At 54.0% G+C, this 25,529-nt stretch overlaps 1 protein-coding gene across 4 annotated transcripts in view; it reads right to left on the reverse strand.

Annotated features, from left to right (window-relative positions):
* MLLT6 (MLLT6, PHD finger containing) overlaps positions 1 to 25,529 on the reverse strand; it is a 101,118-nt gene that overhangs the window by 48,724 nt on the left and 26,865 nt on the right. For 2 of the 4 annotated variants that reach the window (XM_075911432.1, XM_075911430.1), the window contains exons 5-7: positions 24,076 to 24,179; positions 23,245 to 23,338; positions 21,430 to 21,537 (exon numbers count right to left, since the gene is read on the reverse strand). In XM_075911432.1, the coding sequence (XP_075767547.1) occupies positions 21,430 to 21,537; positions 23,245 to 23,338; positions 24,076 to 24,179 (306 nt within the window). Of the gene's footprint in view, positions 1 to 6,736; positions 7,110 to 21,429; positions 21,538 to 23,244; positions 23,339 to 24,075; positions 24,180 to 25,529 lie in introns of those variants that run through there. The other 2 variants (XM_075911431.1, XM_075911433.1) reach the window with 2 other exon arrangements.

Here is a 25,529-nt window from a genome sequence, read left to right on the forward strand (position 1 = left end):
AGGAGCTGTAATCACTGGAACCACGTAGGTAAATATAGCTGCTGCCGTCTTATTGCCCACCCCTGTCCTAAGGGGTCCCTAGATCATGTTAACAGTGACTACGTCTATACTGCACCCTTCTTCCGCAAAAGCTTATGCAAATGAAGTGCAGATTAACATATTGCTACGCTTCATTTGCGTAATTAATTAGGGGCCGTTTTTGTGCAAGAGGCTTTTGTGCAAAAAGGAGCTGTGTAGACGGCTCCTTTTTGCACAAAAACCCCTTCTTGTGCAAGAGCTGTTTTTCCTCGTTTTTTCAGGAAGAACGGCTCTTGCGCAAGAGGGGGGTTTTGTGCAAAAAGGAGCTGTCTACTCAGCTCCTTTTTGCGCAAAAGCCTCTTGCGCAAAAATGGCCCCTAATAATTATGCAAATGAAGCACGGCACTATGCTAATCCATGCTTCATTTGCATAAGCTTTTGAGGAAGAAGGGTGCAGTATAGACGTAACCAGTGTTTGAAACAGTACTAAAGTGCAACAGGGGATGTTACAAAGAGATTACTCTGCACTGTGTGTTCTGCTGTAATAAGCAACGCATATAATACTTCAGTATATACAAAGTAAAAAGCACCAGAAAACCTCCATTTTTGGACATCTACATAAAACTCAAAAATTGCTAAAAATACCCTCCAAAATTAAATGAATAACCCCCCAAATAACATCTGCCTCAAGAACTACAGACCTTAAAAAAAAACAGAAATAAAACATTTTCATTGACCTGAAACCAACAAACAAAATCAAAATTTTCCTTTGCAAAGAATTTCAACAGTATTCCTTTTCGCTCCAATGTGGAGAAAAGCCAATTTTTGAAAGCTCAAAATATTTTGTGAAACACAGCTTCCATCCTCCGCATAGCTCTCTTTATTGTAATTTATTTCTGACTGCCAAAGATAAATCTGGCAGCTGAAAAGGGTGCTATCTGCAAGTGTAACACCTCCATACGCTGCTATCCTTCTCCCTTGGTAAATTGCTGTTACTTGTGGAACTCATTGCTATAGGAAATTGAGACCAAGTACTAAACAAGATACAAAGAGAGACTGAACATGTATAGAGGTAGCAAGTACAGCCAGAGTAATAATCATTAAGGCTAACATACAATTTGTAAGGGATATTAAACATCATGGTTAAGCAAATCTCTACCTACTAGAGTTGAAGATAAGTTCTAATATAGGTAGCAGATTATTCCACATCTGTTACTACAGGATTCTTACACCTTCCCCGAAGCATCTAGCGCAGGGCATTGTCAGAGACAGGCTACTGAGCTAGCTGCACCATGGGTCTGATCCAGTCTGGCAACTGCCAACATTTAGTCCTGAAATGATCATGCAGACCCCTGTGCTGTGCAGAATCCAATGCAAGATCAGAGTCTAGGGCTTAAAGCTGAACCTGGCTCATAAAGGCCCTTGGATGGAAGGTGCTTCTGTGTGTGTACAATGCAGAGTGCGGTCATGCACTTTGACTGGATTTCCTCTGTGCTACGATCATAATAATGGAGAATTACTTATGATGATGATTATTTAAAAGGAGGGTTTCAATGAAAATAAAGGTGGCCTATAATTAACCCTGGGGACCTCACTGCTGCAGGATATTGAGGCAAATAACTCAGCAAAAGAAATGACTGCTTCGAAAGTGCCACGGAGTTGAAAAGGGCTGTCTTCTGGAAGTGCCAAGCTCTAGGAATAACACGATTTAAAGGTTCAGAGGGGGAGCCGAGTTAGAAAACTTAAAAAACAACTAATCGTCTTGTAGCACCTTAGAGACTGACAAAACATGTCGCTGGTACCATGAGCTTGCATGGGCAAAAACCCACTTCTTCAGATGAAATTATTTATTTAATCATTTAAGGGTGAGATTGCTGGAAGGGTGGCTTCCTCCGTGTTTCCATTCCAAACCTCCTGCACCAGGAGCAAAGCTACTCTGAAAAGTCTGGTCCTGTAGGGCAGGGCTACTCAACATGTGGCCCGTGGGCCACATGTGGCCAGCAGCCCATTTGTTTTCGGCCTGCAGTGCAGTCTGGGTTTACGTGGGGCTCAACATGTGGCCCACGGGTGGGAGCCAAAACAAAAAAGTTGTCAATAGAACGGTCTTCTGTTGAGATACGTTTTAATAGATCAATTCCTGGACTGCCATTGCTCATTAAAAGTGCTGTGGTATGGGGAGAAATGGGGTAAATGTTGCATTTTATTAATATCAGCAGAACTAACTTAAATGGGGCCTGCGTATTGTGTAATCTTGCCTTAATCTTTGTATTCATGCCCATCAGTGTGAAAGATGCTATTTGCATATATTTGCATGTATATGCAACCCCACTTAAGTTGCAGCCCTTGGCATGTGCTGGGCGTGTCATTGTGGCCCCTGGGGCTTCCAAAGTTGAGTAGCTCTGTTGTAGGGTGCTGAGAACTTTCGAGGAGGGGCCATGCACCTCAGCTGCCAAGGAAGTGAGCGAGCCTCAGAGATATTCAGTACCTTGCAGGGCCAGGCCCGCAAGAGAACTGTCTCCAGCACTCAAGCTCCTGGCTCTCTGCTCTTTCCGTGGTGTATTGATCTTGGCAGAGGGCGATAATTATTTCCTGTGTGTGGAAAATGCCCTGAGGTCAGAGTCATCCGTGGTGCAGCTCCATCGATGAAGCAGTTTGCAGAAGGAGAGCATGAAACGGTACCTGCCATCGAAGCTCATAAGCAGAATACTGACTCCAGAACCAAGAGATTTTTATTCCGGCATATTGTCCATAGGGCGAAGGACTCCAGAGCAGCGATGCAGGTCGGTTTCCCCTGCTCTCTAACCTGAGCCCCTTCGGAGCCCTCATGTGGGACACTTGCAAGCTGGTCATCAAAAAAACCAGACTGACCCAAAGAACATGAGGCTGTAAAAATGAAGGGTTGCGTGACTTCCCCAAGGCTAAATAAAGAGTCAGCGGCAGAGCCAGGGGTATTTGTAGGGCTCTACCAAACTCATGGCCATGGAAACTATATCATGGACCATGAAATCTGGTCTGGGTAGGGATGTAAATAGTATGAGTGTATTGGTTACCATCACGGTTACACACCAACTCCGGGCCCCGCTCCTGCGGAGTCGGCTGCCACCCTGCGCTGCTGGCTTTGTATCAGCGCCTGCAGTGCGGGGCAGCAGCCATCTTCCCAGGAGTAGGACCAGAAGCCAGCTTAAACGCAGAGGTGCATGGCACCTCCTTGAAAGCAGACTCCCAGTGCGCACCTGCTCCCAGGGAACCGGCTGCCACCCCACGCTGCTGCCTCTGTATCAGAGGCAGCAGCGTGGGGTGGCAGGCAGGTGGAAGCCTGTGTGGGAAGCTTGCAAGCATAACCTTAAAGTCTCAAAAAACAGAAGGCAATTAAAAGATATATATTATTCACATGATTTGTAACCAATCTCATGATTTTTCTGAGCTCAATTCATGTTTTTTGAATGCTCTGGGCTGGTAATATAGCAAACATTAATTAACCAAGCCTCACAACTATCCCTGTAGGATACACAGATGTCACCCTCAGTTTACAGATGGGGAAACCGAGGCATGGAGAAGTTAAGTGACTTGCCCAAGGCCATGGTGTGTATCAGTGGCAGAATGAGGACTGGCCTCAATGGGTTCTGATTCCTAGTCCATTTCTCTAAAAAGAAAAATAAGCACTCTTTTAGTGGTGTTGCAGAAAAAAGTTTTGACAAGAGTGGTTCAGTATTTAATATCCCCATTTTACAAATGGGAACACCGAGGCACAGAGCAGTGCTGTGACTTTGCCATGGGTCTCACAGAGTGTCCATGGAAGTTAGGGACAGAACCCAGGAAACCCGACTTCCGCTTGTGTAGCACATGGCACTGAGTACATCTGCACACACGTACATACATACGTGCAAAGGAATGACACCACATCCACACTACAGACTTCTACTGGCCTAATATATTGATTAGGGGAAGAAACAGGTTTGACCTCTGCCCAATATAGTTGTGCAGCCAGAAGCCCTGCGTGTCAACCCGGATGTGGCAGCTAAGTCATGCTTTTACAAAGCCATGCTTTGTTTCACTCATGGGTGTGGTTTTACTGGTATAGCCCAGCTGGGCCAGTACCAACTGTGTCCACGGTAAGAAATGCTTGGCCAGTATATTATGCGGGTATTTCTGCCCTGGGAAAGCACTCCCAGAGTAGACACAGCCTAAATCTATGGCCCACTGTGGAGATCCTCGTGGTTGCCCCTACAATACATATGACAGCCATCCATAGTATCGCTGTAGCACAGCGGTTCTCGAAGCAGGGCCCAGTTAGAACAGCTGTGGGTCAGCTCAGCTCTGAGCTAAAGGTTTCCTCCTGTGCTGGGATCTGCCAGGCTCTTCACTGCCTGGCATGGAGGGGTCTGGGCAGACCCACCACCCAAAATGTTTGGGTCCCCGCCTGCTCCTTTGTGACGGCAGGCCAGGGTGGGGGCTACCAGCCACCCCTGTAAAGTCAGGGTTCCAGGGTCTAGGTAGCTGCTGAGCCCCACAAGTTCAGAAGTCAGCGACAGCTGCACTGTGGGGGTCTGGAAGTAGGCCAGTTGGCCCAGCCCATGTTGCGGGGGCCCATGAGCTCCAGGGCAGCCGTGCAGCTAGGGTCCAGAGCAGGCAGCCGTCTGGCTCCACATGGTGGGTCTGGGTTCTGGGGTGGGCAGCTAGCTAGATCAACATGGCACTTTGGGGTTAGGGTCTGGGCTGCCCCTGCCCTGCCCCCCAGGTTACACCTATGCAGCCCAATATGTGTAATAAGTTCAGAACCACTCCTGTAGCAGTGGTGACAGATCTCAGAACTTCCTGCTCCAAACCACAGGCCTCTCCTATTGGAAGTCCTGGAGAATCTCCTTTCATTGTCAGCTCTATAGAGGCTATGGCAAATAAGTGAGCAGTGCATCTGGTTGTAGCTAGGAATGCGTGTATATCTACACACACATAGCAAGCACTCAGCGCCCACAATTGGAAGCAGGTTTTCCAAAGAGGAATTCTCCAAGGCAGGCACCTACAATAAGCTGCTGTTTTTCGAGAGCTCGGCACACAGCGTGCTCGGCTCTTCTGAACAGGTGGCCCCATGCGCAGGGGCTGGGCAGTTTGGAAGCTCTCTCTGATATCTGGAAAAAACTGCCCTGCAGAGGCCAGACTTTGCACCCTGCTTAAACTGGCTTGGCAGCCACTTCCTGCATGAAAACCGGAGCCTTGCAAGGAACCAGAAGTGGAGTCGCAGCTCTGCTCCAAGCCAGCACAAAGAGCTGCAGGCCATGGCCCCAGCCAGCCCCTTCTCCTCCCCTTAGGAAACTTCTCTGGCTTCTCAAAATCATCCCCTCACTCGCTCCCCCCATGGGCCATCAGAGGGCCGAAATGTGCTGGTGGGACCTCAGTTTCGCTGTGCTGGGATTCAAACCCATGACCTTCTACTTTGCAAGTATCAGGCTGCTGTGGCCCTCTGTGATAGGCCAGGTTACCTAGCAGCTCCGGAGGGGTGGGGGGGGGGGGGACCTGGTGTCCAGATTACCTAGCTGCCTGGGGACACCCAGCGGGGTTGGGTTACCTGGCCACCCAGGGACCCTGACACCCAGTAAGGTCAGGTTACCCAATCACACAGGCCCTGGCACTTGGAGAGGTCAGGTTACCCAGCCACCAAGGGACACCAGCACCCAGAAGGGTTATGTTACCTGGATATGCAGGGGCCTTGTCACCCAGAGGGGACGGATTATCCGGCCGCTCAGGGATCCTGGCACCTAGAGGGGTCCAGTTACCTGGTTACACAGGTGCCTTGAAACCCAGAGAGGTTGGATTACCCTGGCACCCAGGGGTCCTGGCACCCATAAAGGTGTGTTACCCAGTTACCCAGGGGCCCTGGCACCCAGAGAAGTGGGGTACCCTGGCACCCAGGGGATGTTACACCCAGAGAGGTGGGGTACCCTGGCACCCAGGGGCTATGGCACCCAGAGAAGTGGGGTACGCTGACACAAGGGGCTATGGCACCCAGAGAGGTGGGGTACCCTGGCACCCAGGGGCCCTGTCACCCAGAGAGGTGGGGTACCCTGTCACCCAGGGGCCCTGTCACCCAGAGAGGTGGGGTACCCTGTCACCCAGGGGCCCTGTCACCCAGAGAGGTGGGGTACCCTGTCACCCAGGGGCTGTTACACCCAGAGAGGTGGGGTACCCTGGCACCCAGGAGCTGTTACACCCAGAGAGGTGGGATACCCTGTCACCCAGGGCTGTTACACCCAGAGAGGTGGGGTACCCTGTCACCCAGGGGCTGTTACACCCAGAGAGGTGGGGTACCCTGTTACCCAGAGAGGTGGGGTACCCTGTCACCCAGGGGCCCTGTCACCCAGAGAGGCGGGCTACCCTGGCACCCAGAGAGGTGGGGTACCCTGGCACCCAGGGCTGTTACACCCAGAGAGGTGGGGTACCCTGTCACCCAGGGGCTGTTACACCCAGAGAGGTGGGGTACCCTGTCACCCAGAGAGGTGGGGTACCCTGGCACCCAGGGACTGTGGCACCCAGAGAAGTGGGGTACCCTGGCACCCAGGGGCTGTTACACCCAGAGAGGTGGGGTACCCTGGCACCCAGGGGCCCTGTCACCCAGAGAGGCGGGCTACCCTGGCACCCAGACGCCTGACCCTGGGCTGTTAACCACAGGCTGGCGCCGAGCCAGCGGGCAGCAGCCGGAGCCCGCGGTCCTGCCCGTCCGTACCTGGCTCCCTTGCGCCGCCCACGCCCGCCGGGCAGGCAGCCGCCCGTCCGTGCCGCCCCCCGGCGCTCGGCCCCGGCATTTAAACGTGTCACTTCCCTCTGGGGAAGGGAGGGGACGAGGTGGCTGCTCGCAACGTCCCGCGAGGGCCGCCCCCGGGGGCTGGGGGGGACGGGCTGCGGGGGAGGAAGGGCACTGCCAGCCTGCCCCCCCCGCGCCCCCTTCCCCCTGCAAATCCGCTTTCCAGGAATCTGCCGGCTCGCTGCCAACGGCGCCTGGAAAAGCGGCCGGGGGGGCTGGCAGGAAGCAGCCCCGATTCATTGCAGGAGGCGCGAGGGACATGTACCCCCCTCCGGGCCCCCCCATTGCCTCGAAAAGCGAAGCTCCCCCCCCTACCTTCCAGGCGCTGCGCCCTCCCTGCGGCGGCAGCCGGGGCGCGCCTGGCTCCGGAGCGAACCCAGCTCCCCCAAGCAAGCAGCTGAAGGCACGCCGGCTTCTCCCGGGCAGGACTTAGCAGCTGGGGCTCGGCATCTCGGCACGGAGCGGCTCCGAGCCCTCCCGGGGGGGCGGGCCTGAGACACACAATCCAACGTGTAGCTCTCCAGCGGCAGGCGGAGTGAAACCAGATCCCTGGGCTGCCCAAAAGGAGCTTGTCTGGGGCGTTCCTTCCCCCTCCTCCGTCCACGCTCCGCTCCCTTCCCCGAGCCCCACTCCTCGTCTGCGGCTGGCACCAGCCCCCGGAGCATGGAGAGCAGCTCGGGGGGGGGGGGGCAGTCGAGGCTCCTAGGGGGGTTGGGACCTTAGTCTGCAAGAGGCGAGGGGGCTCCGCTTCTTAGTCTCGCCCCCAGAAAGGGCGGAGGCCAGGGCAGGGCGCAGCGGCAGGAAGGAGAGAAAAGAAGAAGTGAGAAGCCTTTGCCCCAGGCCGGATTCTGCTCTCTCTTGCCCCGTGTGGAGCCGAGGGCTCCCCCTGCCCTGATGCCTGTGTGCAAGAGAGGAGCAGCTCTCGCCCAGGGAGGGCTTGGGGTGTGAGTTAAAGCAGGGGTGTTCAAACTACCTGTGCCCCCCTGCACTGGGCGGTGGGGGCTCCTGGCTGCAGGGGGATCAGTGGGGGCAGGGGGGCTAAAGCAGCTCTCTGCCAGGCCCGGCACCACAGACTGTGCTGCACCCCAGAAGTGGCCAGCAGCAGGCCCGGCTTGTAGGTGTGTGTGGGGGTGGGTGGGAGGGGCACAGGGCTCCGTGCACGGCCCTCCCATTGGCTAGAACCTACCGCTGGGGTGCAATGTGGTTTGGGGTGCCAGGAGAGGCAGGAAGCTGCCCGAGCGCCCCCCCACACTGCACCACACCCCCACATTGCACTCGAGGTTAGCCCCTCTTGCCCTGACTCCCCCCCCCCCACACACACACAATGCCAGAGTCCCCTCCTACACCCTGAAGCTCTCACCCTCAGCTCCACCCCGGAACCCACACTCTAGTCACGTTATATCGGGTCGCGGCATCGACCATTTTCTTCAACTGGGTCATGAGAGAAAAAAAAAGGAAAGCCGCTGTGTTGAGGGCTCAGGTTAGCTGCCCACTCCCACCCTCAGTTCTTAAACTGGCGCTGCTCCATTTACTTAATCCAAAGAATTTGCTGTGGGTGGTGGGGTGGGCCAGACCGCTTTCCAAGTGGGGTTCAGATCAGAGCTGGAGGGTGCTGGGTGTGAGGCTGAATCGAGCTTGGATCCGACCCGACCAAAAATATCCCGGAGGTTGATCTCACAAGTGTTTGGCTCCCCACTTTGGATCCAATGCGCACGGGCAGATTTGGGTCTGGTACAGACCAGAACCGTGGCACACCCACAAAACATAACAGGGGTTGGATGGTTGAGCTCATTGTCCCACCCTTTTCTCACCCTGGGACGGAGATAAGTTGGACCAGATTCTCAGTGGCTATGTCTAGACTGGCATGATTTTCCGCAAATGCTTTTAACGGAAAAGTTTTTCCGTTAAAAGCATTTGTGGAAAAGAGTGTCTAGATTGGCACGGACGCTTTTCCGCAAAAGCACTTTTTGCGGAAAAGCGTCCGTGCCAATCTAGACGCGGTTTTGTGCAAGAAAGCCCCGATCGCCATTTTCGCCATCGGGGCTTTTTTGCGCAAAACAATCCTGTGTAAAGCATTTGCACAAGAGGGCTTTTGCCCGAACGGGAGCAGCATAGCATTTCCGCAAGAACACTGACAATCTTACATGAGATCGTCAGCGTTCTTGCGGAAATTCAAGCGGCCAGTGTAGACAGCTGGCAAGTTTTTCCGCAAAAGCAGCTGCTTTTGCAGAAAAACATACCAGTCTAGACACAGCCAGTGGGTATAAACCCTCGTAAATAGGCAGTGAGGTCCAGTGGCTAGACAATTGTGTTACGATTCAGAAGGGGGCTCCGAACTGCCATGTAGCTTCAAACAAGTCGTTTTCTTCCTATATTTAGCTTGTAAATTCTTTGGGGCACGGACTGTATCTATACAAGAAGGTTTACACCCAGCATTGCTTGGGTCCTTAACTCAAATAAGCTTTGTTTTTCTTCATTGCTGTGGGCTGGGGCGGAGGGGTTCAGTTTGCAGGCTGCCCTATGGAGAGAGGACAACCCAGCCGTCTCTCGCTGCAGCATTTTGGGGCCAGGTGAGAAGCACCTCTCTTCTCCCTTCCTCCACTCCTGCCCCCTGTTGGCCCAATAGGGTTATAGCTGTCCTGGTCCCCGTCTCTGGGCCCTTTCTGCCTCCCCTCCCCACCCATGGCCATTCTACAAATAACCGTCCCTTCTACCATACCTCTCCCTTTCCATTATATGAGAAACAATCCCATTCCAGGCACATCCCATTCTCCTGGCACAACCAAACCCCGACTTTGCTTTATTTATTTTTATTTATTTAAATATATTTACCCCGCCTTTCTATTTAAAATATTCAAGGTGGTTATTTACGTTAGGATAGGAGGAAGCTGCCTACCAAATGTGGTGATCCTAGCTTGTACCGTTTAGGAAGCGTTCTTGAACAAACAGACTCATGACAGACAGACAGATAGGGGCACATTTATAGTAAGACAGATCATCTAGCACAATGGAACGCTGACATGGGATATGGCCACTAAGTGTAACTGTAAAATTAAAAAAAAATAACGATAATGATAATAATAATAATAAATAATTAATACTAAAAATAGTATGACAATGGCAGTGGTTGAGATTCATATGTTTTTGCAATGTCCATCACTTCACAGAGGAAGAAGTCAGTCTGTTTGCATCCATTCCTGGGAACTTCAGGTGTATCGCAAACTGCGGCCTACAGAGCATAGGTGGGTTTTGAAAGTTTCACGGCAGACGTACGGGGGACGGGGTGTCCGCACCTCATTCAGCATCTGGAGGTCGTCCAGTATTTTCTCGTTACATAGCATTGTTTTTAAAAAAACCCGCATGGTTGAGCGATGAGAGCATGCTTTGGAAATGCCAACGCAAAGAAACACAGGGTAGTGGCCCTAGTGTGGTTGGAGAAAAACCTCAAACTGCCTTAAAAGAAGAGCGGCTCATTTTTGGAACCGCACGAGAGAAAGGAAATATTTGGGTTGCTGAAGCCACAAGGGCTGGGAGGTTCCTGAGAGTGACAGACATGCAGACTAGCAGGGCCACTCCATCTGTGTCTATTGTCCCAAAGCAGGGATGGGCAATACAACAGCGATACTTCATAGAGTTAGCTCCTGGTGGACTGCTGCCGCTATATTTCTCTGCACTGGGGATGTTAAATTTAGATTCATTGGCTAATCGAATAGTCGATGCAATTTGTATCGACTATTCGATTAGTCAGTAAGGGCGCCTACGTCTTTGAAATGTAGCAACAATTCCAAGGCAAAAGCACTGCAGGGATCACAGGGCCAGCAGGGAACTCAAGTAGCGCCCCACTGGCGCTGTGGTCCCCGCGGCCTTTCAAAGCAGCAGCGCCGCATGGAGCCCAGGGTCAGCAGTAAGTCCCGGGCTCCACACGGCACTGCCGCTTTGAAGCACCCGCTCCTCTGCCCCCCTGCTGCCTCTTTCTGATAGAAGCAGCAAGGTGGGCGGACTCGACTAGTGTGTCGACTATCCAATAAGCATTTATTTATCGGATAGTCGACTAGTCCTTCACATCCCGACTCTGCACCTCCGCAGGTACGTCAATCGCAGCTCCTATTGGCTGGAAACAGCGATCCGCGGCCAATGGGAGCTGTGATCCCCTGTACCGGCAGAGGGGCAGGTAAATACGGCAGTGTGGGGGCCCCGCCAGGCGCTAATCCTGGGAGACCGGATCTGGCCTGCGGGCCAGTATTTGCCCACCTTGGTCCTAAAGGGTACATCTGCATAGCAAAGGAAAAACCGGCAGCAATGAGTCTCAGAGCCTGGCTCAATTGACTCAGGCCCAGCTGCGGGGCTAAAACCAGCAGCATAGATGCTCCTACTTGGGCCAGACCTGGGATCCAAGACTCTCTCCCATCACCCCATGTTACAGCCACAGCTGCCTCGCAGGCAAGAACGTCTCTTATTTTTAGCCCTGCGCCCTGAGCCCCGTGCGCTCAAGTCAATTGAATCAAGCTTGAGACTCAGGTGCTGTGGGGGTTTTTCTTTCCACGCCCCTTACCAACGGAGAGCCCTTATTCAGCAAAGCTTAGGGATCCAGACCTGAAGCCAATCCCTCCCAGACAGAGCTAACGAATTCAGCCGGCAACCCTCTGAGATCTTTAGTCTTTCTTTCCTCTGTTTTCACCCCCCTCTTCGCTTCCGCCCGAGTTGTGCTTCTACAAAGACCAAGCAAAAAGCCATACCCCTAGGCTGTGTCTAGACTGGCAAGTTTTTCCACAAAATCATCTGATTTTCTGGGAAGACTTGCCAGCTGTCTACACTGGCCGCTTGAATTTCCGGAAAAGCAATGACAATCTAATGTAAAATCATCAGTGCTTTTCTGGAAAAACTATGCTGCTCCCGTTCGGGCAAAAGTCTTTTTCCGAAAGACTCTTGCCCGAAAGGGCCAGTGTAGACAGCACGGTAGTGTTTTCCGCAAAAAAGCCCCGATGGCGAAAATGATAATCGGGGCTTTTTTGTGGAAAACCGCGTCTAGATTGGCCACGGACACTTTTCTGCAAAAAGTGCTTTTGTGGAAAAGCATCCTGCCAATCTAGACGCGCTTTTCCGAAAATGCTTTTAACGGAAAACTTTTCCGTTAAAAGCATTTTTGGAAATTCATGCCAGTGTAGACGTAGTCCTAATGTTACCAACGATTGCTGCAGGACACAGAGGGAAGAGTCCCCTACAAATCAACGGGGTTACGCCCCATGCATAACAAGAATCACCCGGGGCTTTCAGACGGGATCTGAAATGCAGCCGTTTCTGGAATGGAAGGCGCCCAGGAGGCTGCCCAGCAGACAAAGTGGAGAAAAAGGAAGGAATATTTTGCCCGGGGTTAACACAGCAAATCCCGTTTTCTGTTAAATGTGCCTTGTGATCTATAATGACTGTGCACAGCAGACAGGATCTCGCCTTCTAAGATCTTGTCTGTGAGAGCCACCCACGCTACTCTGTGGTCAAAGTCCACCTCTTGTGGATTCTGTTGAAAACCACTGATGCCAGGGAATTGGGGAATGACACCGGACGGAGCCGAGTGATTCCAGAGTCAAAGGCAGGGTGCTGGGGTCGCTAATTCCACCCCCCAGCTTTGGCCACAAAGCGATCCCCTCCCTCGGCCCCGCACTCGTGAAAGACATGTGGGCCAGGGTCAATTGGCACAAGTGCATCAAGCCCTCGCACTTCTCTGGGGCGCCCTGAAGCAGCATGACAACAGAAGGCCCTGCCGTTGTGCTGAGATGTAACGGCTCGCCGGGATGGGGGGCGTAAGAGGCAGGGGAAGGCCAACGGCCAGGCACGGCCCCGTCCACACTTGGCCCCCAGAACACCGGTGGCCGTGCTGAAGCACGTAGGCGTTCTTGGCGGTGGAGTGTTATAGCTCCCTGTGCTTCAGCCATGCTGAGCCTGGGATAGTGCAGCTCCTCGTGCTCCACGGTGGGGCTGCACACTGCCTGCTTCCCTGTGGTGCTCCAGGGCCAAGAAAGCTGGGGCCGTGCTGCCTGTCCTCCCCATGGGAGGCTCTGGGGCTGGGGAGGCTCCCATGGGAGTCTGTGGGGGTGGGGTGAGCTTAGCTACTGTGAGGGCGGAGCCTCAGGCAGAAGGGGCGGGGCTGGGGGCGGGGCTCCCCCAGTGCCACATTCACCCACTGCCTATGTGTGTTTTGACGGGATCAGGGCTGGTGCCAGCTGGGGATGTCACACGTTCCCCCCTCCCCCTCTCCCTGCCAGTACGTTTTTTAGCAGCCTGGCTCAGTTCTGGCTCACACTGGGTCGGGGTCCTACCCCCGTTTCAGCTCTGCATTTCAAGCGTATTAAGCGCCGGGTGGGCAGGCAGCCCGGCTCACTTCTGTCTCGTGCTGGGAGCTCGGACCCCACCCCCCGACAGGGACTGTTGCCACCCACACTGCTGCCTCTTGCTCAGAGGCAGCAGCACAGGGCGACAGGCAGCTGGGCCACGAGGGGAGTTGGTTTTTAAACCGGCTCCCCTCGCAGACCAGTTCCCGCCTCGCACCCTGCGCTGCTGCCTCTGATACTCTGGCTGCCGGCCCCGCCCCCGAGGACTACAGAACAGTCGACTAACTGATAAAACGTCATGAGGTTACTCGACTATTCAATTAACCGATATTTAACGTCCCTAGTGCCAACACGGGAAACTCTTCTCCTAAATCTGATGGGGGCTTTTCCTTTGCATCCTTCCTGCCCAGGGCCCCGCCGTTAAGCCAAAAAGGTGGGCAATGGCGTTCACGCTCCATAGCATTCGCTGCCAGGGGTACCAGCTCTCCAGCAATACGATGTCTACTAGGGGCTTCCATATCGCTATCAGACACCCCTACGAGGGGCAGCAGGATAGAATCCAGATAATTAGCAACAAAGGCAGGACCCAAAGTCTCCAAAGGCCCCTCCTGAAGGCCAGAGGGGAGGGCAGGACAGCTGCGGGTCTTTACCGGTATCCCTGATAACACCCACGTCTAGGTCATCAAAGCTCTCCGAGAGCTCTCCCAGCATGCATCACTTCCCAGCACTCCCTGGGACGAGATCAGGCTTGCGACTCCCGATTTACAAGGAGGGAGACAAAGTGACCTCGCCCAAGGTCACCTGCAGAAGCAGGCACAGAATCCAGCAGCCCCCTGCTCTCCCCACTCCGCAACGGTTTGGGCAGTTGCCGAGGTTAACGCCCACGCGGCGTTAGGCGCGCTAACAACAAAGGCCGGGTGCAGTTTGTGTTGAGCAGCAAGTGTTTCCATTCCTGCCCCATAACAACTCACAGGGGCCAAACCCCTATGGCACGTCTCACCTATCGACTTCAATGAGAGCTGAGGGGGAGAGTCGGGGGCTTCATATCCGCCCCCCGCCGAGAGATCTGCACTTAGCCCGCTCTGTGATTAGGATTATTGATTTGCACTGCGGCAGTGCGCAAGGGGCTGTACAAACACAGCGCTGATCCACTCAAGGCAGGGGGCACTGTGGGCGGAGTCCACCCAGGTCCGTGCAGCACCCGGAGGACCGGAGCAAGCACCCCGAAAGTCCAGCACAGAGACAGACATTCCTCCTGCTCCGGCTTGCCCTCCCGTGCCAACCAGCTTTTGCAACCTCAGCCTGGCCACCCGCATCTCCCCAGCCCCTACCTGGGGAGGGGCACAGGACAGTGATCCAGCCCCTCCCACGCCCGCTGCCAAAGTCCGTGTAAACACAGAAACCATCTGCCAATCCCTGACCTCGGCAGCGCCAGGCAGCTATCTCTCCAGCTGAGCGCTCCAAAGCTCTCGTCAATCACCGAGATCCCGTCCCCCTCCCCCAACCCCTCTAGCTGGTGCCGGCTAAAAATAGCGCGTTCCATTACAGCTGTTTACCTTGTGCCAAGCGCCAGCTCTCTCTATGCAGGACACAGGCGCTTTCTCTTTCCCTCCCCGCCAGCAGCTGCACGCACAAGAGGAGTAAACACAGCCTGGTGCATCTGAGCCTTGCCTACAGCAGGAAACGTACCCATTCCGGGTCAGCAATGGGGCGCCTGTGAATTTGTACAAGCCTCCCTGGAAAGTGACGTCTCCCCTGTGTGACTACAAATCGGTGCTCGCACATGCTGGCGGGTGTGTCTTAACCCAGATCTGGAGACCCCCCTCGATAGGGAGGAGCGGGGACATAAATCTCCACAACCCACTCAGGGTACGTCGACACGGCCCGCTTATTTCAAAATAAGCTATTCCAGGAGAAATACTCCGAACAGCTCATTTCGAAACAGCGCGTCTACCCTGCAGGGAAGCCTCAACATTAATCCGAGCCAGGCTCCCCTAATCATAGAACCATAGAATTGGAAGAGACCTCAGGGGTCATCAAGTCCAGCCCCCTGCTCTAGGCAGGACCAATCCCAACTAGATCAACCCGGCCAGGGCTTTGTCAAGCCGAGACTTAAACCCCTCTAGGGATGGAGACTCCACTACTTCCCTAGGGTACGTCTACACTACAGCGCTAGTTCGAACTAACTTAGTTCGAATTAGTTAATTCGAACTAAGCTAGTTCGAACTAACGCATCTAGAACTAAAAACTAGTTCGAACTAGCGTTTTGCTAGTTCGAACTAGTAAGTCCACATTGAGTGGACTCTGAACAGGGCTTAATGATGGCCGGAAGCAGTGCCGGCAGGGCATAAAAGGAGGACTTAGAGCATGGAGATACTGTCTCAGGCTAGCCGAGGGCTGCGCTTAAAGGGTCCCGACCCCCACCCCGGACACACAGTTCTAAGGGGTGCCCCGCTTGCAAAGAAGTTCTGGCTTGGAGTGCCCTGAGTGCCCACACTGGGCACATCACACCACTCGGCCATCAGCCCGGCTGCACTTGCCGCAGGCTGCCATCTGCGGAGAGGGAGTAATTGGGGGGCTGCAGGAGAGCTTCCACCCCCAGAAGCCCGCAGAGCCAGCCCAGTCCTCCCCATCGGGGGCTCGTACCCCATTCCTCCCTCACCTTCTTCCACTTGCCCTTCCCTAGCCCCCCTTCTTATTGATGTACAAAATAAAGATAACGTTTCTTCCAACATTGACTCTGTCTTTATTGAAAAAAACTGGGGGAGACTGGGAAAAGGAGGTGGGAGAGGGGAAGAGAAAGGCTGGGAGAGGGGAGGGCAACTAACATGATCAGGGGTTGGGAACAGGTCCCAGATGAAGAGAGGCTACAGAGACTGGGACTGTTCAGCTTAGAAAAGAGGAGACGGAGGGGGGACAGGATAGAGGGCTCTAAAAGCAGGGGTTGGGTGGAGAGGGTGCATTCAGAAAAGTTCTTCAGGAGTTCCCATAAAGAAGGACTAGAGGACACCAAAGGAAAGGAATGGGTAGCAGGCTTCAAACTAGTAAGAGAAAGTTGTTCTTCACAAAGCAAATAGTTAACCTGTGGAACTCCTTGCTGCAGGAGGCTGTGAAGGCTAGAACTAGAACAGAGTTTAAAGGGAAGTGAGATCAAGTCATGGAGGTTGGGTCCATGGAGTGCTATTAGCCAGAGGGTAGGAGTGGTGTCCCTGCCCAAAGTTTGTGGAAGGCTGGAGAGGGATGGCACGAGACAAATGGCTTGGTCATTGTCTTCGGTCCATCCCCTCCAGGGTCCCTAGGGTTGGCCGCTGTTGGCAGACAGGCTACTGGGCTAGATGGACCTTTGGTCTGACCCAGGACGGCCATTGTAAGCTCAGGGCTCAGGGTCGGGGGTCTCAGTGGACCCCCTTGATTTTCATGCACACCTGCTCCTGGGTGGCCAGGCTGGCAGCTCTCCTGCCCTAGACGGCCACTTTCCTGTGCCTAGTGCGGAGATCGTGGACGAGGTCCACGATGTCCGCACTAGCCCAGGAAGGTGTCCGCCTCTTGCGGTCCAGGGCAAGCTCCCGGGAGCCGCCAGCCTGGTCCCGGCAAGAGGGGGTGGGCTGGGAGGCATCGGGTGGGTGGCTCTGTGCCGTGCCAGGTGCAGGGTCTGCTAGCTGGGTGCTGGCAGGCTTGCACCTGGCACGGGCACCGTAGCCAGCCCGTGCCCCTTTAAGGGGTCCGGGGCCGGGAGGGGGGCATAGAGTTTCCCTGGTGTTGGCCAGAGTGGCCACCAGGGAAACCTGGGGAGGGCTAGCCTCCCACTAGTTCGAACTAAAGGGCTACACAGCCCTTAGTTCGAACTAGCTAGTTCGAACTAGGCGTTAGTCCTCGTAAAATGAGGTTTTCCTAGTTCGAACTAAGCGCTCCGCTAGTTCGATTCAAATTCGAACTAGCGGAGCGCTAGTGTAGCGCATAGGAAAGTTAGTTCGAACTAACGTCCGTTAGTTCGAACTAACTTTCTAGTGTAGACATACCCCTAGGGAACCCATCCCAGTGCTTCACCACCCTCCTAGGGAAATAGTTTTTCCTAATATCCAACCTGGAGCTCTCCCACCACAACTTGAGCCCATTGCTCCTTGTTCTGCATCTGTCACTACTGAGAACAGCCTCTCTCCATCCTCTTTGGAACCTCCCTTCAGGAAGTTGCAGGCTGCTCTCAAATCCCCCCTCACTCTTCCCTTCTGCAGACTAAACAGACCCAACTCCCTCAGCCTCTCCTCATATGCTCCAGCCCCCTAATCATTTTGGTTGCCCTCCGCTGGACCCTCTCCAATGCGTCCGCATCCTTTTTGTAGTGGGGGGCCCAGAACTGGACACAATACTCCAGATGTGGCCTCACCAAAGCCGAATAAAGGGGAATAATGACATCTCTGGATCTGTTGGCAATGCTCCTCTTAATGCAACCTAATATGCCATTAGCCTTCTTGGCTACAAGGGCACACTGTTGACTCATATCCAGCTTCTCATCCACTGTAACCCCCAGGTCCCTTTCTGCAGAACTACTACATAACTGGTTGGTCCCCAGCTTGTAACTAGGCTTGGGATTCTTCCATCCCGAGTGCAGGACTCTGTGGACACGCTGCCTCGATTTACTCTCACGAGGCACTGGGGAGTAATTACTTGGAATGGCCCTAGGGAGCAGCTATATTGAAATAGCAGCAGAGGAGTGTCCACACTACAGCCATTCCAAAATAGCTATTTCGGAAGAGGCGTTATTCCTCGTGGAATGAGGTTTACAGAAGTGGGAATAAGCCGGAATAAGTCGGAATGGCTGCCTAGATGCTCGCATTGTTAGTTTGGAATAACGGTTGTTATTCTGAAATAAGGCTGCCGTGTAGACGCACCCTCAGTACTTAGCCTCTCAGCTGGGGCTTGAAAGAAGGAAGCCATGCGGCGTTCACTGCAGACATGTTGCTTTTCTAAGCAGGGTGCCTGCCCACTGGGAATGGGGCTAAGACCCACCAAACCCATTCAATAGACATCACCCAACAGGCAACAGGAAGTTCTGGAGTTTGGTTCTTACCAGCCTGTGAATTGGTTTACTTATTTATGGGAGGCTGCAGGATTAAGACAGGACAAAATAACAATCAAGCCAGACGCCCACGGCAAGACCTTAGGAACTTCCTCTCCAGAGGCAAGGCACCATCAGCTGTATTGTGCCATGAGCTAAATTCCACTCTGGGTTCCACTGGTGGAAATCTAAATGACTTCAGGAAAACTGAGAGCAACATTTGATCCATGTAGGGTGCGTCTACACAGCAGAGCTTAACTCGAAATAAGTTACACAACTTCAGCTACGTCAATTGCGTCGCTTATTTCAAAATAGCTTATTTCATAAGAACGGCCATATTGGGTCAGACCAAAGGTCCACCTAGCCCAGTACCATGTCTGCTGACAGTGGCCTATGCCAGATGCCCCAGAGGGAGGGATCACAACACGTAATCCTCACGTGATCCCTCCCCTGTCACCCACCTCCAGAGAAACAAAGGCTAGAGACACCATTCCTACCCATCTTGGCTAATAGCCATTGATGGACCTAATCTCCATGAATCTATCTAGCTCTTTTTTGAACCCTGTTAAAGTTCTAGCCTTCACCGCATCCTCTGGCAAGGAGTTCCACAGGTTGACTGCTGATAAAAACTTATAGAGCCCTCTTCCTCCGACTGCCCTTATTCCTCGTACAATGAGGGTTACAGGAGGAGTAAGCAGTCCTCCGGCTTGACAGTATTTCGACATTCTTTCAAAATAACTGCCGGCTATGTAGACATGGACTAAGTTATTTTTAAATAATGCAAGTTACTTCAAAATAATGTTGCTGTATAGATGTACCCACAGTCTTAAAAGAGCTCAGTGTAGTCAACAAGAGAGCACCGCGTCTCTGTCATTAACATGGCATGTCATCCTACCATGATTTCGGCGAACGCATCTTACTTGTTGAAATCGGCCCAGACAGATCACGGAGAGTGATGTTCTTCTCGATGATCGTTTCACCAAAATGAGATTATTTCCTGGGTTAGTTTTGCACTGCTGGGCAGAAGCCACAGGACTGTGCTTCATTTGGCTAATTAAGCCTTTCCTTCTTATATGAATTATATTGTTTATAGTTAACCTCTTGGCCAAAATAATATTACGAATAGCCTCTCGGGCCTTGAAAACAAAGTCTCCCAAGTCTGTGAGCGTAATAACCTCAAGCATAAGTCATCCACTACCTTTAAACCCACTGCTTCCAGCACCACGGCACAGCCTCATCCCATTTGAGCAAAGGAGGGAACTCCACTAGCTAGTAGCAATAGTAGACTCATATCCTCCATCTGGGCCAACCACTGGGAAGGGAGGGGCGTGCAACGCATACTTTACAAGCATGTGACGTGAGCACCTCTCCTGACATGCATTTCCGTTGTATGTGCAGAGTTTCACAGGCGCCGACAGCTATGCTTCCAAATTTAGCAGGAATTTCTAGAGTGCGATTCGAAAATGCAGCCCAATGGACAACTCTCCCACTGCAAACCCCTTTGGATTGCCACGACACATCAGGCAGGATACGTGTGTCCTCCACGCTCTCTCCCACCCCCTAGGATCAAGTCCTTACTCCCTCATTACACAATTAAGTTATCAATACCACCCTATACCGAAAACCTACCGACCGCTATACTTACCTGCATGCCTCCAGTTTCCATCCCGGACACACCACACGATCCATTGTTTACAGCCAAGCACTGAGGTACAACCGCATATGCTCCAACCCCTCAGACAGAGACCTACACCTACAAGATCTTCAACAAGCATTCTGTAAACTACGATACCCACACGAGGAAGTGAGGAGACAGATCGACAGAGCCAGACGTGTAGCCAGAAGCCTCCTGCTACGGGACAAGCCCAAGAAAGAAACCAACAGTACACCACTGGCCATCACCTACAGTCCCCAGCTAAAACCTCTCCAACGCATCATTAGTGATCTACAACCCATCCTGGACAATGATCCCTCGCTTTCACAGGCCTTGGGAGGTAGGCCGGTCCTTGCCCACAGACAACCCGCCAACCTGAAGCATATTCTCACCAGCAACTACACACCGCACCATAATAACTCGAACTCAGGAACCAATCCTTGCAATAAACCTCGGTGCCAACTCTGCCCACATATCTACACCATCACAGGACCTAACCAGATCAGCCATACTGTCACTGGTACATTCTCCTGCACATCTACCAACGTAATATATGCCATCATGTGCCAACAATGCCCCACTGCTATATACATCGGCCAAACTGGACAGTCCCTACGTAAAAGAATCAATGGACACAAATCTGATATTAGGAATGGCAACATACAAAAACCTGTAGGGGAACACTTCAATCTTCCTGGACACACAATTGCAGATCTAAAAGTAGCCATCCTGCAGCAAAAAAACTTCAGGACCAGACTTCAAAGAGAAACTGCTGAGCTACAGTTCATCTTTAAGTTTGACACAATCAACTCTGGATTAAACAAAGACCGTGAATGGCTAGCTAACTACAAAAGTAGCTTCTGCTGTCTTGGAATTCACACCTCCAGATCAGCTGCTAGAAGTGGGCCTCACCCTCCTTGATTGGATCCACCTCGTCATCTCCAGCCTGATCCTGGCCTGCATATTTATACCTGCCTCTGGAAATTTCCACTACATGCATCTGAAGAAGTGGGTCTTTGCCCACGAAAGCTTATGCTCCTACACTTCAGTTAGTCTATAAGGCTGTGTCTACACTACATGCCTCTGTCGGCAGAGGCATGTAGATTAGGGTTGTAGGCAAAGGTAAATGAAGCCGCAATTTAAATGATCGCGGCTTCATTTACATTTACATGGCTGCCGCGCTGAGCCGACAAACAGCTGATCAGCTGTCTGTCGGCTCGCCGCTAGTCTGGACGTTCCCCCTGTCGACATCAAAGCCCTTTGTCGGCAGCCCCGTTATTCCTCGTGGAATGAGGTTTACCGGGGCTGCCGACAAAGGGCTTTGATGTCGACAGGGGGAACGTCCAGACTAGCGGCGAGCCGACAAACAGCTGATCAGCTGTTTGTCGGCTCAGCGCGGCAGCCATGTAAATGTAAATGAAGCCGCGATCATTTAAATCGCGGCTTCATTTACCTTTGCTGAATAAACAAATCTACATGCTTCTGCCGACAGAGGCATGTAGTGTAGACGTACCCTAAGTTGCCACAGGACTCCTCGTCGCCCCCTCATTACACAGACACCTCCCCAGGGGGAAATTACCTTCTTTGGCCTCTCATGGTGCAAGACAGGCTTCTCCTGCGTGGGTGACACAGACCGGCTTCTTCTCCCAGTGATGAAAGAGCTGCCCCCAGGGTGACGAGCTGTCTTCTGAGATAAGTGCGGGCACGAGAAGAGAATAGACAATAATCAAAGAGCAATAGGTGAGCGCTGGGCCAAAGTTTCACCCCTACAGGAAAGCCAAGGCTAAGGCCTGAGCTATTCTTAACATTTAGATCGACCTAGCTCCCTCGCTCAGGGGTGTGAAAAATTCACCCCCCAGATTGCTGTCATTAAGCTGAGGTAACCCTGGGTGTAGACATGCCTAGGGCACCCAGGACTTCTTCCGCTGGCCTCCTTACCGCTGCTCAGAACCCCCCCCCCTTCCGTCGACGTACAAGCATCTGACGCTCCAACGGCGTAGCCGCGGCCGTGAGGCTGGAAGACCCGGGCTGGAGATGCAGCCCCTTGGCCGGGTCTGCGCAAGCTGGACTGCTCTTGGGATGGGAGGATGGAGGAGGTCGCCCCTTCACTAGAAAGGAGATTACGAACAGCCTGCCAGCCTCCTCCCCAGCTCGTCAACAGGGGGTTAATGAGACATTTGCTTTCCCCTCTCCTATCCCCGGGACTCTCCCTCTGCCCTGTCTCCACTGCAAATCCCTCCTCCCGGCCTCTTGTCCTTTACACCATGACAAGGGGGGGCGGTGTACGAGGCAGGGGAAAGCAATGCCTTCCCAAACTGCCTGGCTCGCCCCGCCCACGCTCCACCCCTAGATCCCCCCATGCAGCTCCGCGCTCTGTCTCCCAGGGCTGCCTCAGCTTCAGCCCTGCGCTTCCAGCCCTCCCTGTGCACTGGGGCCAGGCAGGCTGGGGTTGGGGGGGGCAGGGGCGCCGGCCCGCCCTCCAGGAGGCCCGGAGCCATGCACCGCGTGCCCTCCCTGTGCTTGAAGGGGGGAGGGGAGGACAGGGCCTCAGGCTGCCCATGCTCCAGAGGGGCAGGGCCAGGGCTGCTTGTGCTCTAGGGTAGGGGTAAGGCTGGGGCCACCCATGCTCCGGAGGGGTGGGGGCTGCCCGTCTGAAGGGCTTGGCTCTTCGGCGGCCTGGGTGGCAGCGGTGGCAGGGGCGGGGTTGGGGGCTTGCCTCCCCCAGCCCTAGGTTCACCCACTATCCAGGGCATGGAGAAAGCGCATGGGGAGCCAAACGAGCATGCTCAGTACGTGCGACCAGCAGGCCAGTTGCACGCGCACTCTGCTGCGCTGATTGGTTCTGAGCGCCCGGCCACCGGTGGGTTCGCAGCCTGCTTCAAGGGATACTCCCCAGGCCTGGCACACCACACGGCCAGTGCACACAGACACACCGGAGGCGGAGGCTCAACCACTCACGGCCCCAGAGAATGAATTTGCTCTACAGCCTTACTGGGAGCCAGCGGGCTTTATAGCTCCAGTGTCAGAGGCTCTGGCACTGAGGTCCCAGGTTTGGTCCTGCCTCTCAGCTTCACGTAAACAAGCAGGGGAAGAGCGTCTGTAGGACGAGGAGGTGAATTGCGCCTATTGTGGTGCTGTGACCTGATTTGCACCACCCCAAACGAGGGATGTTAAATATCAAGTTACCGACTCATCGAATAGAACGGACTCATTTTGCATCGATAAGGCGCCTCTGCCTTTGAAGTGTGGCAACAGTTCATGGCGCAGGTTGGCGATCTCCTACACAGTCTCAGGTTCCCTCTTGCTATATTAGGACGATCCAGGGTCAGCCCCCAAGATGCTGTGTCCCCTTTCCAGTCGGAATAAACCCTCCCAGCAAACCAAAGGGACTCACCATTTTGTTGAAGTGGTACTTGCAGTAGCCACAATATTTGACATTGTCGACTTCCAGGACTTCCTCTTCACACAAGAGGCCAGCCATCTGGGCACTAAAACGCACAAGGTGGGGAAGACAGAGCTTAAACCTCAAAAGGCCACATGTGGAGTGCTTGGCTTCCCATCCTGGCCTGTTCATGGTTTGTGATCGCAAGAGAGGGAGTGGCTGAAAAACGCTAGGAGAACATTCACCCAAACCGGACCTTTGGGAACCATTCCAGCCTCTCTCTAAGCGGGTGGGGAAAATGTTCACAAAACGTTTGACTAGAAACGTTTCTGCCACCTCAACTTGGGAGTTTTGCCCGGTCTGAGCCACCTGTGGCTATTCCAAGGTACGATTTCTCACGAGCAAGGATGCCAGGCTGTCCCCGCGCAAAGCAGGGCATCCCGGCCCTTCCAAGCTTTGTTTGCTGGCTCTCAGGGGGCACGAGAGCAGGGACCTTAAACACAACATCATTCTGATGAAGCTCTTCCACGCCCTGTGGAAATGCATCCCCGAGCGGTGAGTCAGCCTCTCCATCGCTGGATTTCACCCAATCCTGGGGAATCCCCAGTCGCTTACCACGCCGCCCTGGGAGCGCGTCCTTCTTGTGAAATTTCACACAGCCCCTGGGAATCTCCCTCCACCTCCCCTGGTTTTGGTGGGATTCCCCCTCCTCCCGATATCTGGCCCGTGCGATGAGCTCGGTTCCCCTTGGCGTGGAGCCCTGTCCGCTGCTTAGCACGGCCACACGGCAGAGAAAACAGCTGGCGCAAGGGCGGCAGGGAGGGCATCACCGCGGCGACTCACCAGGTGACATGGAAGGCTTGTCGGCAGCCATGTCGATTGCACGTCATGCAGGCCCCGGAGGCGGCTTTGCTCTCCCTGCCCTGCTCTTCGCAGATATAGCAAGTCTGAGGAAAGGAAACAGAGGGGCGTGAGGTGTCTCCTCCACGGCAGGAGTCAAAGAGAGATCCAGCCCACGAATTCCCCATCACCTGTGGGTCCAAGGGAGACCCAGCCCTGTTCTCCCTGCAATGCATGAGGCAGATGAAACTCCATTCCTGCCATCCCATAATTCAGGGGACAGACACAGGTAACAGGCATGGGAAGGCATCGCCCTCCCACAAGGACCGGGGTGGGGGAGGTGCCTATACACCCTGGCCAGACAGGAAGACTGGGCCACGCAGGTGCTTGGACAGCTGGGAGGGCCAGGCTGAGGGCTGCAGTGTGGGGGGGAAGGGGATGCTGGGGCTGCCCAGTTGTCCAGCCTTGCGGCAGGGAGATATGCTAGCCTTGGGCATGGGGGTCCTGCAGCCATATTGGAAGGGACTGGGGGCGCAGGGCAGGGGCCAGTGACCAGAAGGGGGCTGGGCTCTGGTGGGCATGGAAGAGGCGGGGCTTTGGGCAGAAGGGGCGGGGCCTTTTGCAGAAGGGGCGGGGCTAGGGCTTGCCTCGCCAAGCCAGGCTTTCAACCTCCCACTCGTGCTAATCCCAGTCAGACTTTTCCTCCCCCACAAATCACAAGCGGCTCACACTAGAGTATCAGGTGTTGCACACCCACCGAGACGGGTTGCCTGGGCTAGGGCCGGGGGACGGTAACGGGGTTGCAAAAGCACAGCCGGAGGCTAAGCGGTGACAACAATGGAAGGCATCAGGGTAACGTGCAAGAACAGCCACAGTGGGCAGGGCAAGAGGCAGTGGGTTCAAACGGCCGCATGGCAGATTCAGACCAAACTCCCTAATGGTAAGAGCAGCAGGATACGGGAACGGCTGAGGAGGGAGGCCGGGGCAGACTCCGTCCCTGGAGGCTTTCCAAAGGAGGCTGGGGAGCCGGCTGCCGTGGATGAGCGGTTTAGCCACAACATATCCTGCCTTGGCCGGGGGTTAAACTGGCTGCCCCTTGCGGTCCCGTCTCACCCTGAGACGTCACTTTATTGGCAGGGCTTTCAAAGGGAATAAAATACGTGGGACTGAGCCCGAAGCGGATAGGAAACGCAGAGAATAAGACACGGCCCAGCAAGGCCGCACGGAGGTGGGGGCATCTGGAGAAAAAGGGAGAAAGGGCTGAGAGACACCTCCTGCCTCATAATGCCCGCTCCAAGGACCAGGCCTACACTGGCGGAGGAAATCAAGGCAAGAGACGCAACTCCAGCTCCAGCTCCGTGCGCTAAGTGGCTGGAGTCGACGTACCTTGCATCGATTTTCTGGGGCAGCCCCACAGCAGGAGGTCGACAGAAAAAAGGTTCCTCATTTCTCACAAC

Source organism: Pelodiscus sinensis, chromosome 29 (genome assembly GCF_049634645.1).
Source record: "Pelodiscus sinensis isolate JC-2024 chromosome 29, ASM4963464v1, whole genome shotgun sequence".
Taxonomy (NCBI): domain Eukaryota; kingdom Metazoa; phylum Chordata; order Testudines; family Trionychidae; genus Pelodiscus; species Pelodiscus sinensis.